Below are 15,598 nucleotides of genomic sequence, written 5' to 3'. Positions count from 1 at the left end.
GTACTTTCTAGGGAAGATCTTACCGTGACCAACAGCTGCTGCTTCTCAAGAAGCACTTAGAAAATAATTACAGGAGCAGAGATCGAAAATGGATTGTTTTGTTTCCAGAAGGGGGCTTCCTCAGGAAGAGGCGAGAAACAAGTCAGGCATTTGCCAAGAAAAATAACTTGCCATTTCTTACACACGTTACTCTGCCAAGGTCTGGGGCAACAAAAATTATTTTGAATGCACTTGTAGCACAACAGGAAAATGGAAGTCCAGCAGGAGGAGATGCTAAAGAATTAGGTATGATGGTTTTTAGCTTTTTTTTTTTACCTTGTTGGAATTAAAGGATTTTCTGGAGTTAGAGAAGATGGTCATTGTTTTTTTGTATTTGTAATTTTTGTTAAATAAAAATAATACTCAAGGAGAAGATGAAACTGTAATTTAAAAGTTTCTATTTACAAAAGTAGTCCATGCTTATAATAATCTTCTCAAATAATACAGAAATGCATAAAGTCAAAGATGTCTTTCTCCTGTCCTGCTTGTATGGAGCCATTCCCATGGCTGCAGTAAACATTCTTATAAATATCTTTACATATTGGTGAAACTATTTCTGTAGTACAGATTCCTAGAAGTGGAATTGCTAGGTTAAAAGATATAGCTATAAAAATGACATGTTTGAAAAACTAATCTTTTCATTTATTAAATAATACGTATTTTCATTTATTAAATTGAGAAAGCTTTTTGGTTTTCTGTTTTTTTGTTTGTTTGTTTGCTTTTTTTCTGGGATTTCTTGGGAAGCAGTCTTGCTATATTATCCAGGCTGGAGTGTAGTGGTATGATCATAGCTCCCTGTAGCCTTGAATTCCTGGGCTCAAGTGATCTTCCCACCTCAACCTCCTGAGTAGTTGGGGTTATAGGCACATGCCACCATGCCTGGCTAATATTTTAGTTTTTGTGTAGAGATAGGATCTCGCTATGTTGACCAGACTAGTGTCAAACCCCTAACCTGAAGTGATACTCCTGCCTCGGCCTCCCACAGTGCTGGGAGTACAGGTGTAAGCCACCATATCCAGCCTTGTTTGTTTTAAATACAGAGAACTAATTTAATGCAATTTGACAGTAGTAAGAGCATTAAGTGTTAATAAATGACTCTGTTATTACACTGCAAATAATATTTATCAAAAGGAAATAATCTGAAATGCAGGCAAAGAAGTTTATTACAGATAATAGCCAAAAAACTGGAATTAGCCAGAAGCAATAATGGATTAGTGATTATCAAATATCCATACAATGGAATACAACACAGCTGTTACAAATGATGTTTATGGAGTATATTTATATTGTCTTGGGAAAATGTTTATGTTCTAATGTTAATAGGGTGGGGAAACATACAACTCTGGTGAAAACAATTTGAATTCAAATACGGAAACAACAAGGCAGTAGGAAATGCGTGAAAGGAAAGACACCAAAATGTTAGCAGTGATTGCTTTTCTGAGTTGTAACATTATGGATTATTTTGCTCTATTTATTAATGCTTTTCTGAATTTTCTGTTTTTAAAAATAATGTGTATGTATTACCTTCTTACCAGGAAAAAGCAAATCATAGTCAAAGATGCAATTACCTTGGAGATAGCCTGGTAAATTACAAGTTTTGCAGAAGATATTTATGTCCATAGCATGAAGACTGTTTAGAACAAGTTTAAGATACTACCGTGAAAGTTTGGTTATAAACTAAAAAGCTGAAAGGCAATCATTAGGCCTGTTTCCTTTGTAGTGTTTTGCTGTTTCTTTTCAAATTCTTTAGATGAGAATTGAAATGATTGGCCTTCAGAAATAGTGTGTTTTTAAATGGCAATAAGGACCAGACGTAGAAATAATGCCTGTGAGATTTAACTGAGCTTTCCTTTTGTTTTTCCCAAGCAGCTGCTTGGCAGTCAGCTCTTTTAATCTTTCATCATCTATTAAAAAGACAAATTGAAAGAGTCTTTTAATAGAAAAGGAAAGTTGAGAATAGCTTCACTACTGTAGAGACACTGGCAATGGCAGCCAAGCCAAAGCTTGAAGGCAAATGCCTTCCAAACAGGATTAGTTGCACTAATAAAGACTTCTGTTTTAAAATAGTTTCCCCCAGTCAATACCCTGTGGTGTTCTAGATCTCAAAGGTAGGGGCAATTGTTATACTGATTGCATAATAATGAAAAAAAATGGTTTGTTCTTTTAGAGAGAACTAGTTTATGTTTGTAACTAAAGCAAAGTAATCTATTTTTTAATCCTACCTTAAAATTTTTCATTCTTCCTGTTTAGGAAAAAATCATAAGTATATCTGAAAACTAGTTTTACCTATATTTTATATTTTCTATATTTTGGTATTTTGCATTTTATTTTCTTTTGTGTACATATTCACTAGCATTTTATTCCATGTATACACAAACTATGCCTTTGTGTTTGTTTTTAATATGTGATCCATACATACATACCAAAATTAAGTTCTGTCTGATTAACTTTAAAAGGATTAGTATTTTTGTTATCACATAATTTAATAGATACTAAACTGAATTTTGGTGTTTCTTTCTTATCATTTCATGATAAAAATTTTCAAACATACATAAGAGTTGAAAGAATTTTACAGTGGATATCTGTGAGCTAACTAGATTCTATACTTAACATTTTAATATATTTGTCTGAAATACATATATATTTACTTATTTATATATATATATATTTCAAACAAATATATTAAAAATATCTTCATCCTTCTGTCCATCCATTAATCCATCTTGGTTGTTTCATTTTTTAATGCATCTCAAAATAAGCTTCAACAGTATACTTTACTCCTAAACATTTCAGCAGGTATATCATTGGTAGCTTGTTAAAATGTGATGTTTTACATAAACCCTGTTCATGTAGCAATATGTTATTTAAAAATTAATTTTTTTACTTGTTTTACAAGTATATTTTTCTCCTGCACAATGTTGTTCTAAAATCTTTACAGAATTTAAGGCCAGGTTTTAAATTATTTGACATACAAAAGTAGTATGTCATTGATTCCTTATGCACATTTGGACTTACACTTGAAAATGAGCTTTCTTTTTTTAGGGATCTCTTACATACATCAAATAAATAATGGACCATTATACTCTAACTCTGGCCATCAGTATCCTCTGTGAGGATTCCCTTTTCAGTTCTCGCTCACCTTTGTACCCCATGCTGGGATAAAAACAGTGTGCAAAGGATCAAACTTAGCAGAACTTACCATCCCCTCTTTACAACAGTAGTCATCAGTTGTACCTTCCAAAGGACAGGAAGCTTTATTGCTTTATATATAAATAACTCTTGCTAAAATTGGGGGAGATATTTTACTTTATTTACTTACTTACTTACTTACTTATTCATTTATTTATTATTATTTTTTGAGACAGACCCTCTCTCTGTCACCCAGACAGTGCAGTGGTGCAATCTTGGCTCACTGCAACCTTCACCTTCTGGGTTCAAGCGATTTTCCTGCCTCAGCCTCCCAAACAGCTGGGACTACAGGCACGCGCTACCGTATCTGGCTGATTTTTTGTATTTTTAGTAGAGATGGGGTTTCACCATGTTAGCCGGGCCAGTCTTGAATTCCTGACCTGAGGTAATCCGCCAACCTCGGCCTCCCAAAGTGCTGGGATTACAGGCATAAGCCACTGCACCCGGACTGCTTTGTTTTGAATAAGAGCAGCAACAGACAAACTGTATCCATAAAGAATGCTTAATTTTGTGGCCATGTTCCAATATTTATTAATGTCTGTCCTAGTATCACAAATCTTGGTGTTTGTATTATATTATATTATATTATATTATATTATATTATATTAAGTGAATGATTTTGTTTTATTTTAAAGTCTGGTTTTTGTTTTTATGATGTGAGTATAGTTTCTGACCTTTTCATAGGTCAGTTTTTTTATAGGAGTGTTAAATATAAATTAGACCTTCATAGTGCATAATTGTATCAGATACTTGAATGGTTCATGTTCAGTAGATAATAGTGTTCTTTGTTTTGAGGTTCATCCACTTTATAACATATTAGGCAATGCTTAGTTTCTTCTGAAGAGCATTATAGAACAACAGCACCAAAGTTCATCCTTAGAATTTTTCTTAAAGCAAAAGGTATATTGACATACCTTACATTGGTCAAGTACTATGTCATTTGCTGCAGATGATATTAAAGTTGATTTAATTTTAAGTCTTTTTTTCTTTGGTCTCAGACAGCAAATCAAAAGGCCTCCAGTGGATAATAGATACAACGATAGCTTATCCCAAAGCTGAACCTATAGATATTCAAACCTGGATCCTTGGATACAGGAAACCAACAGTCACACATGTACATTACAGGTAAGAATTCTATATTAGTACTCAGAATATATTCAACAATACTATTTTACGACAGTGGGAATATTTAGTTTTTAATCTTACCCAGTAGAAATAGTTGGCTCAAGTTCATTTTTATGCCGCATTTTTAATATTAAAATCTCATTTGAAGTAGCTATTTCACTCGGTGATAGAGACCTCTAAAAATTGTATTCTAAAGGCACTGTGATTACTTGGTTGCCTGACACTTTTCAGTAAAAGTTAACTTAAAGGGCAAACATCAAGAATAAATATATACTCACTTGGTTAAGAAGGTATGTATTAATAGAGATGCTACGGAAAAGGGCATCTGATCCAGACCCCACGAGAAGTTCTTGGATCTTGCGCAAGAAATAATTCAGGGTGAGTCCATAAAGTGGAAGCAAGTTTATTAGGAAAGTAAAGGAATAAAAGAATGGCCACTCCATAGATAGAGCAGCCCTCAGGGGTTGCCCATTTTTATGGTTATTTCTTGATGATATGCTAAATAAGGGGTGGATTATTCATGCCTTCCTTTTTAGACCATATAGGGTAACTTCCTGACATTGCCATGGCATTTGTAAACTGTGATGGCGCTGGTGGGAGCATAGCAGTGAGGATGACCAAAGGTCACTCTTGGTGGCCATCTTGGTTTTGGTGGGTTTTAGTGGCTTCTTTACTGCAACCTGTATTATTAGCAAGATCTTTATGACCTGTATTTTGTGCTGGCCTCCTGTCTCATGATGTGACTTAGAATGCCTTAACTGTCTGAGAATGCAGCCTAGTAGGTCTCAGCCTCATTTTACCCAGCTCCTATTCAAGATAAGAGTTGCAGCCGGGCGCGGTGGCTCAAGCCTGTAATCCCAGCACTTTGGGAGGCCGAGGCGGGTGGATCACGAGGTCAAGAGATCGAGACCATCCTGGTCAACGTGGTGAAACCCCATCTCTACCAAAAATACAAAAAATTAGCTGGGCATGGTGGTGTGTGCCTGTAATCCCAGCTACTCAGGAGGCTGAGGCAGGAGAATTGCCTGAACCCAGGAGGCGGAGGTTGCGGTGAGCTGAGATCGCGCCATTGCACTCCAGCCTGGGTAACATGAGTGAGACTCCGTCTCAAAAAAAAAAAAAAAAAAAAAAAGAGTTGCTCTGTTTCAGACACCTCTGACAGAAATTAAATTTGTTTTTAAATCGTTAATCCACATAAGATTTTCTGAATGATTAAATTGGTAATTTAGCTATGACTTACACTTTTAAATTGTTAATATTTTAATATGTCTGTCATTTGCATAAACAGTAGCAAAAACATTTATTGAAATCTGTGCTAGCTTTTTTCAAATGTAATTTTTTTAAGGAATTTATATAAATAAGATAGGTATTTATATGAAGCACAGGCTGATAAGGCCTGTTTGGTTTTGATGACTTTATAGGCCTTTTAGCCTTACTGTGTTTCCATGTGAAAGACCTCAACCCATGGCGACTACCTTACAAAGATGAGGAATTGGTCCTAAGCAAGATCACAATTGCTACAAAATCCCTCAATTCTAGAGGAAAACAACTCAAATTATATACCCATTGATAGTATATAGGTAGCATATTTTTATATGTGTAAACCATCAGAGTTTTGTTAATACAAATATAAGTACAGAGTTGGAAGAATTTGAATGAAACTTAAATTCTGATATTTAAAATTACATAGTCATAGTTGGGGTTTTTGATGTGTGAGGGATGACTATAAAATTACAGTTGATTCTGGTGTGTGGCTTACATTGAGTAAGGTAGGAGTGTAATTCTTCATGTCTGTTTTCTGACTCCTTTCCACAGGTTGTCCCTTTTACTTAAGTTATTGAGGACTTATTATGTATAAGGCAATGTGCTAGGCTCTGGAAGAAATTGCTCTAGGAACAGTTTTATTTCCACATGTGTGAAACATAGCAAACCTTCAGTAAGTTTTTAAATTATAATCTTTAAATAAAGGACAATGTTAATGCCCAAGCTAGGAATCTGGCTGTTGGATGTATGACTGACTGTATGTGCACTTGATACACGTGCATTGGATGTATGTAGATCTTCCTAGCAAATCATACCCAAAAAAGAACAGATGAGGAAGAAAACATTCTGTTGTATAGGCAGTCTAGTATAGGTAACCCTGCTTTTCTCTTTTAGTCAATAACTAGAGGAAATTTTAGTTTATAGATAATCAGGAAAAAATGAATCATAAAGGATCATGGAAATGGAAGAAATGGCCCACTTATAGCAAGATTACTTTAACAGCCTCTTAAATTCACTTGAGGTTGGGCGCGGTGGCTCACGCATATAATCCCAGCACTTTGGGAGTCCGAGGCAGGCAGATCACAAGGTCAGGAGTTCAAGACCAGCCTGGCCAACATAGTGAAACTCCGTCTCTACTAAAAATACAAATATTAGCCGGGTGTGGTGGCACACGCCCATAGTCCCAGCTACTTGGGAGGCTGAGACAGGAGAATCGCTTGAACCTGGGAGGTGGAGGTTGCTGTGAGCCATGACTGTGCCATTGTACTCCATCGTGGGTGACAGAGTGAGACTCTGTCTCAAAAAAAAAAAAAAAAAAATTTACTTGAAACAGAGGTTCTTATGCTGGGGCTCATGGATAGACCTCAGATAATTTTTTAACTGAATATGTGAAATTTTGAGAATGTTTATACTTTTCTACAGAGAAAGTTCATAGCTTTCACTCTATTCTCAAAATTATATATGACCTCATAAATTAAGGACCCCTGACTTAGAGATGAAAACCCCATAATAGATAGAAGATGAGGAATGGTCAGTTTGATACAGAAAAATACTTTCTAATAAAGAAAATCAATGTGTTAGACTACTACAGATTAAATCATACGATAATCATACTCCATGATAGTAAAGTACAAATTATGCCTGATTATTTATGAATATACACATACATACAAGCCCTACGAGTCTTGAGACAGGTGAGGAGAATACTTTTCTTCCCAGGAACTGATATTCTTGTCTAACCAATGTTAGGGGAGAGGAAGGACCTGTGTTCAGAAATGGAGAACAAATGAAAAGGGCAAGAAAGAACAGAGGTGTCTTGGTGTCAGGATAGTACTGTGGTTTTGCAAGAAGCTTGTGAGAGAGGATGTGGGCCATGTCTTTAGCAGCTTCCAGGAATAGTCTCTATCAACCATAGAGTGACTTCTCATGTACTGTTCTTGGCCATCAGGACACCATGGAGCATAGGGAAAGAAAGAGTGGTTTTAATTCAGACTCTTCATTCATTGGGTTATATTTTAAAATTTTTAAACAAGGAAAAGATGTTTCCAATTAGAATAAAAGTTTTTAAATACAGCATTAGAAATCACATTATATATAAAAATGTGAATAATATAAATGAGGTTAGATCCCTTCCTTTTTTAATGTGAGGAGATTGGCAAGAAAAACTGGATAGTATCAACTGCTTAAAGTGGGGAATGGGTACCCAAAACATAAGAAAAGGTTGTCTGGAAACTATAAAGCTCACTAAAAAACAGTAGTTTTGTTTAGTGTTGGCTTGCTTATCTTCACCTATAGGCAGATTTGAAAAACTATTAATGAAGGTTTTTTTTTTTTTTCCCTGCAGTTAAGCATAATTTCTCCAGAACTCTAGAACTATTAATCCATATGGTGCCAGCCAATTTTGTTTCCCGTGATGTAGAAAGGATTTGTTTTTGTCTTAGCAGACTTAAAAAGATAAATAAATAAAGCAGCCCTGTTTCTTGAGAATTAATTGAAGTGATCACTTAGTGAGTATGGTATATAGCTGGGCAAGTCAGTACTATTGCTAGTTTTTTTGTTTGTTTTTGTTTTTGTTTTTTATTGTTGGTTTTTTTTTTTTTTTTTTTTTTTTTTTTGAGACACAGTTTCATTCTGTTGCCCAGGCTAGAGTGTAGTAGCACAATCTCGGCTTACTGCATCCTCTACCTACTGGGTTCAAGCAGTTCTCCTGCCTCACCCTCCCAAGTATCTGGGATTACAGGTGCCTGCCACTGTGCCTGGCTAATTTTTGTATTATTAGTAGAGATGGGGTTTCACCATGTTGGCCAGGCTGGTGTCAAACTCCTGAGCTCCAGTGATCTGCCTGCCTCAGCCTTTCAAAGTGCTTGAGCCACCGAGCCTGGCCTGTTGCTAGTTTTTTAGTGTAATTTTGAGGAATATGACATATGACAGTCAGAAAGTAATTATCCCATCCTGCTCAGCATTTATTAGATCCCACTTAAGTTATTTCATGTATTTTAATTTCTCCATTTTAAAAGAAATAGTTTAGTTGGTAAAATGTTATCAATAGAGCTGACAAACAAGCATCAGAAGCCTAGAGAGTTCTGTAATTTAAAAAAAAGAGCTAACATAGATAAATCTTAGAACACTAGTACCACTTAAAAGGCAGTTATTATGGATCAAATCAAAACAAATTCATAGGTAGTACTAATTAAATGAAACACAATTCTAAGACAAACTCCAAGTTGAAAGTTCGGATTAAGAGAAAGTTTAATAATTCATAAATACTAAATCTATAATAAGTTTCTATATATTTGAGATACTTTTATCATATTTTAGGTAGATTTCATAGAGGGCAATAACTGTGCTCTCACATGCAGTACATCTTGGTGACTGCTGAGAGCCACAAAATGTGGCTCTGGGTGGCTGGGTTATTATATTGTTATGCAATAGCATTCCTTACCATCGGAATTCACTTGGGAAACAATATAGTTAGCATAATTTATTTAACATTAATCAGTAGTTTGTCTATTTTATATATTTATTTATTTTGAGACAATCTCGCTACAACACCGAGACTGGAATGCAGTGGTGCAATCTCAGCTCACTGCAACCTCTGCCTCCTGGGTTCAAGCGATTCTCCTGCCTCAGTCTCCCGAGTAGCTGGGTTTACAGGCACCTGCCACCACACCTGGCTAGATTACATATTTCCATAATACATTTATTTTCACTTCTTATAAATTATAGTCCAGTATGCCAAATAAATTCCACTACCTGTTCTGTACCTCATTGAAACATAATATGACAAGCAAGTGTATAGAGATCACTGAACAAAAATGGCATTTTCCCACAGAGTAACTCCCTTCGTACTGTGTTAATAAGTTCTTTAAAAAGAAAAGTTCTTTATTTAAATAGAAAAAGAATATCTAAATTGCCAGAACGTGCAGCAGAATGTTTTTCTTGATTTGAAATTTCTGTACTGACACTTAGGAAAAAGCATAAGAATGTAATAATTTATTTTAAATACTCTGAAATAAACTATTTATTTCTTCCAATAATAGCAGTTTTCCAGATTAATTTACTACTCAGGCTTATGTTGGTTTTTGGGATTTCTAGAAGAGATGACATGTTATATATAAAACACCATAAAATACACGTTATTTTTATATAAAATACTACTTAACTACTTAAAATACCACATACATAAGAAAGTGAACATTTGTGGCAGAGTTATATACTAAAGCCTATCTCACAAATAGGTAGTATTGCTGTGTTTCAGAAGTTGAGCTTTTAGGGCATGTGTTTAGAGCATATTTCTCAGAAAACTTCTGGCAAATGATGATTAAGTGCCCAGGCAACTTTGCTAATGCTGGGACTCTGATGGCCAGAAGTTGCCCTGTCTTCGGCAGATGCATTGTTATGAATTGCAAATAATATACAGGTAAAAGAGTCTTTTAGGCTGTGCATGGTGGCTCGTACTAGTAATCCCAGCGCTTTGGGAGGCCGAGGTGGGCAGATCACTTGAGGCTAGGAGTTCGAGATCAGCCTGGCCAACATGGTAAAACCCCGTCTCTACCAAAAATACAAAAATTAGCCAGGCATAGTAGCATGTGCCTGTAGTCCCAGCTACTCAGGAGGCTGAGGCAGGAGAGTCACTTGAACCTAGGAGATGGAGATTGCAGTGAGCTGAGATCGCACCACTGCACTCCAGCCTCAGCAACAGAGCAAGACTCTGACTCAAAAAAAAAAAAAAGACTTAAAAAAAAACCCAAAACACCTTGTAAATATAAAGCACCATTATTAAGATACAGAAAGAATGATAGATTATTGATAAAACCGGTATTTATAAACCACCATTCTCCATATATTGGATCTCAGCCAATATATGGAGAATATCATCTTTAAGAGAAAAGATGCTTTTTAAAAAATTCATTTCTTACCAATATTATTGATGGTTTAGAGAAATATTTTTTATTAGTATGCATGCAGCTACATTATTGAACTTTTTCAAAAGTAATGCTTGTTTTAAAGGAACTAAGACTTACCTAATGGAAATATCTGAAAGTAAAGAACTTTCTCCTCCTCCTCTCCTCTTTATATTTCTATCAAACTGGAAGACAACTTGTTCCTACTAAGCAAGTAGTAGGCACAGTGCACTGCCATTCAGTGGTTAATAGGAAAATTAAACATGATTTGATTTAATTACAGGGAGAGTATTTATAGGGATAAAGGCAAAAGTAACATCTGTCCTTTAATATAAATGTCTGTTTCACTTCAATTAGGACAATGAGTTGGAGAAAATGATCCTTGTGCAGAAGTAGCTTATCTTTTCATGTTCAAAATCTTGAGAAATGATATAACCATAAGTGTAGTGGCATAGATAGATTACTAAAAGCAGAGGTATTGTTTTCATGTCGAAATTGATTAGGACTTTGGTTACTTGGGAGAAGGTATTCAACCATGAACTTTGGGAAATAACTTATTTTCAATTTGGGGAGGGGGGAATTAATTTAGAAAAAATATTTAATAGTTTTTAAAGATACATATGCTCTCTAGCAAGAGTAGACAAACATTAACATTTTGACATATTTGCTTTAGGGTATTTGTAGTTGATAAAAGAAATGATACACCACTCAAGCCAGTCAGATATGGAAAAATCAAAGGTAGTGACTTTGACACTGATATGGGAAAAGGTGACCTCCTATATACTGCTAATGAGATTATAATGTACTGTGACCACTTTGAGAACTACTTGACTATACTTATTAAGATGAAAATACACATATTCTGTGATCTAACAATTTCTGTGGCTGGGCACATACATAGCCTACATTAGTTTGGAAAGTATTATTAATTACATCCGCACAGTGAGAATTATTGTCAAAGAGATAAGGGAAAGGTTATTTGTGAGAAAAATTACCAACACTTAAAAACAGAGAATAACATTTAGTAATTTTACGCCTAAACCTTTATGTATTTTTGATTACATATCATTTTGATCTTTCCTTCTGTTTTACCCTTACTCCCTAAGACAACAAAACAAAAACTTCATGAGTTTTCATAAGTTTTAGGGGCCATAATTTCAGAAATAGTTATTCCCTCAAAATATTTTTATTATGGAAACTTTCAGACCTGTAAATGAAATCTCATGTACCCATCATACTCCTTCAACAATTACCAACTTAGGGTCAATGTTATTTCCTCTACATTATTTTCAGATCCCAGTGGATTATTTTGAAGCAAGTCTCAGATATCACATAATATCATTTGTAAATATTTCATTTCATTATGTATCTCTAAAATGTAAAAACATGAAAGACCAGAGTATATAGAAAGAGAATACATGTGTTCATAGAGGGAAAGACTCAATACTCAATATTATAAAGATGACACTTCTTCCAAAGTAACCTATAAATTTAATATAATTCCAAACAGAATTCAGGATGGTTTTTCAAGACACTTGACAAAATATTGGCTCTAAAATTCATTTGAGAGAGTAAATATAAATGAATAGCTAAGATAGTTTTGAAGATGAACAAAACAAAAGCATTCTTCCTAACATATGTCAAGTTTAGTTAAACTAATGTAATTAAAACAGTGTAGTTATAGGAGGAAGTCTAGATCAACAGAGAGATTAAAAAGTTCGGGTCTAGATTTATTTGTGAACTCACGTATGATTAAGTAGCCCTCTCCTATCAATGGAGAAAGGACAAACTATCCAATAAATGGCTTTGGGACTGTTGATTCACAATATGGGAGAAAAAGTTAGAATTTTACTCCATGCTATATACCAAAATAAATTCCGGGCGGATTTTAATCTCAGCAACAGTAATGAGACCCTAAAGTATTTGGGTGGGTGCAAGGGCCTGTGCCTGTATTCCCAGCTACTCAGAAGGATCGCTTGAGCCCAGGTGTTTGAGGCCAGCCTCGGCAACATAGTGAAATAGGGTGTCTCTAAAAAAAATTAAAAAGTATTTGAAAAAAAAATAGGAGACTTTATGTCTTCAAGTGAGGTAGCCCTTCCTTACAAGACACAAAAATCGGAAGTCATAAATCATTAAGGAAAAAACAAATATGAGTACATCAAAATGAAAAACTAGGCTGGGCACGGTAGCTTATGCTTGTAATCCCAGCACTTTGGGAGGTCTGAGGCAGGTGGATCCCTTGAGGTCAAGAGTTTGAAACCAGCCTGGCCAATGTGGTGACCCCATCTGTACTGAAAATACAAACAATTAGCTGGTGTGGTGGTGGGCGCCTGTAATCCCAGCTATTCGAGAGGCTGAAGCATGAGAATCACTTGCAACCAGGCAGTGGAAGTTGCAGTGAGCTGAAATAGCGCCATTGCACTCCAGCCTGGGTGACAGAGTGAGACTCTGTCACAAAATAATAATAATAAAAATAAATAAGTAAATAAAAATAAAATGTCCAATTAAAACTAAAAACTAGAGTGTTCAAGAGGCACAATAAAGTTAGTGTTTGAAATGCACATAACAAAAATAAGTATTGCATATACAGTCGTGTCACTTAGCAACAGGGATGCTTTCTGAGAAATGCGAAATTAGGTGATTTCATCATTGTACAAACATCATAGAGTGTACTTAGACAAACCTAGATGGTGTAACCTATTACACACCTAGGCTATATGATAAAGCCTATTGCTCCTAGGCTGTAGACCTGTACAGCATATTACTGTAGTGAAGACTGTAGGCAATTGGAATACAATAGTAAGTATTTGTGTATCTAAACATAGAAAAGGTACAGTAAAAATAGAGTATACAAGTTTGTTTGTTTTTTTTTTTTTTTTGGGACAGTGTCTGTCTGTGTCACCCAGGCGGGGGTACAGTGGCACGATCTCAGGTCACTGCAACCTCCACCTCCCAGGCTCAAGCAATTCTCCCACCTCAGCCTCCTGAGGTGGCTGGAATTATAGGCATGCATTACCGTGCCCAGCTAATTTTTGTATTTTTTTGTAGAGATGGGGCTTCACCATGTTGTCCAGGCTGGTCTTGAACTCCTGGGCTCAAGTGGTCCACCCACCTTGGCTTCCCAAAGTGCTAGAGTTACAGATGTGAGCCACCATGCCTGGCTAGTATAAAGGATTTTAAAAATTATACACTTATCATATATGGAGTTAGCAGGACTGAAAGTTGCTCTGAGTTACTCAGTGAGTGATGAGTGAATGAGAAGGCCTAGGATATTACTGTATACTACTGTAGACTTTATAAACACTGTACACATAGGCTACACTAAATTTATTGTAAAAATAAAGTAATTGTGCTATGGTATTACAATGACTATGACATCACTAGGCAACAGGAATTTTTCAGCTCCATTATAACCTATGGAAACCATTGTCATATATGCAGACTATCATTGACTGAAATTTCATGTGGTGCGTGACTGTATATGTAAACAGTTTAACAATTTTTACAAATAATAATAATATTTAAAACCCAGAAGAAAAATGTACAAAAGAAACAAAGACGTTTCATTATTTATAGAAATAAACATATATGAAAACATCAGGAAAATGCAAAACAAGGGAAAATACTATTTTTACTCATCAATATCAAATATTGGTGAGCTTTTAGGGAAATGAACACACACAAATCGATGCAGTCAATCTGAAGAGCAGTTTAGCAATATTTTAAATTATCTATGAAAAATCAATTTTACTTGGGGCTGTGTATCCTAGAGAAGGACAGGGGTGTTACCGCAAGGTATTTTGTAAGAGTAACAAATTAAATAATCTAAATGTCCATTATTAGAGGGATGGCTAAATAAAATATTATGTATTATTTTTTGTTGGAAGTTGCTGAGTTTTGAGTGATGAGTGAATGTGAAAGCAGAGAGCATTAAAATATCATGTATTCTTCAAAGGAATATACTAAACAGATTTTTATTTCTGAGTGCTTGACTCTGCCACTAGTATGTCTAATAGTCCTCTTGTCAGAGGTGTTTGAACCAGAGCAACTCCATCTTGAGTAGGGGCTGTGTAAAATAAGGCTGAGACCTACTGGGCTGCATTCCCAAATGATTAAAGCATTCTAAGTCACAGATTGAGATACGAAGTCGGCACAAGATACAAGTTATAAAGACCTTCCTGATACAAACAGGTTGCAGTAAAGAAGATGGCTAAAACACACCGAAATCAAGATGGCAACAAGAGTGACCTCTTGTCCTCAACTGCTACACTTTCACCAGTGCCATGACAGTTTACAAATTTCATGGCAACGTCAGAAAGTTACCTTATATGGTCTAAAAGGGGAGACATGAATTATCGACCCCTTGTTTAGCATATAATCAAGAAATAAACATAAAAATGGGCAACCAGCAGCTGTCAAGGCTGCTCTGTCTATAGAGTAGCCATTATTTTATTCCTCTACTTTCTTTTTTATTTTTTTTGAGACTGAGTCTCACTCTATCACCAGGCTGGAATGCTGTGACATGATCTCAGCTCACTGCAACCTCCGACTCCCTGGTTCAAGCGATTCTCCTGCCTCAGCCTCCCGGGTAGGTGGGATTACAGGCATGAACCACCACACCCAGCTAATTTTTGTATTTTTAGTAGAGATGGGGTTTCACCACGTTGGGCAGAATCGTCTTGATCTCCTGACCTCGTGATCCACCCACCTTGGCCTCCCAAAGTGCTGGGATTACAGATGTGAGCCACCACGCCTGGCCTTATTCCTCTATTTTCTTTTCCTTTATTTTTTTATTTTTTGCTCTGCCGCCCAGGCTGGAGTGCAGTGGCATGATCTCAGCTCACTGCAACCTCTGCCTCCCGGGTTCAAGCCTCTTGAGTAGCTGGGATTACAGGCGCGCACCACCATGCCCAGCTAATTTTTGTATTTTTAGCAGAGATGGGGTTTCACTGTGTTGGTCAGGCTGGTCTTAAACCTCTGACCTTGTGATCCACCCGCCTCAGCCTCCCAAAGTGCTCGGATTACAGGCATGAGCCACCAAGCCCGGCCTTATTCCTCTACTTTCTTAATAGGTTTGC

General features: G+C 36.0%; 1 protein-coding gene and 1 long non-coding RNA gene across 5 annotated transcripts in view; both read left to right on the top strand.

Moving 5' to 3' along the window:
- The window catches only part of LPGAT1 (lysophosphatidylglycerol acyltransferase 1), an 88,023-nt gene that overhangs the window by 46,769 nt on the left and 25,656 nt on the right, over positions 1-15,598 (top strand). For all 4 annotated transcript variants that reach the window (XM_032289164.1, XM_032289162.1, XM_032289165.1 and 1 more), the window contains 2 exons: positions 12-285; positions 4,227-4,353. In XM_032289164.1, coding sequence (XP_032145055.1) covers positions 12-285; positions 4,227-4,353 — 401 coding nt within the window. The remainder of the gene's footprint in view (positions 1-11; positions 286-4,226; positions 4,354-15,598) is intronic.
- LOC116558901 lies at positions 9,255-14,987 on the top strand. The gene is made up of 2 exons (XR_004272228.1): positions 9,255-10,103; positions 14,551-14,987. It is a non-coding gene; the product is annotated as an uncharacterized LOC116558901 (long non-coding RNA).

Source organism: Sapajus apella, unplaced genomic scaffold, assembly GCF_009761245.1.
Source record: "Sapajus apella isolate SASKATOON/1434 unplaced genomic scaffold, GSC_monkey_1.0 scaffold22, whole genome shotgun sequence".
Taxonomy (NCBI): domain Eukaryota; kingdom Metazoa; phylum Chordata; class Mammalia; order Primates; family Cebidae; genus Sapajus; species Sapajus apella.
The sequence above is the reverse complement of the archived record's forward strand: the minus strand, read 5'-3'. Positions and strand labels throughout refer to the sequence as shown.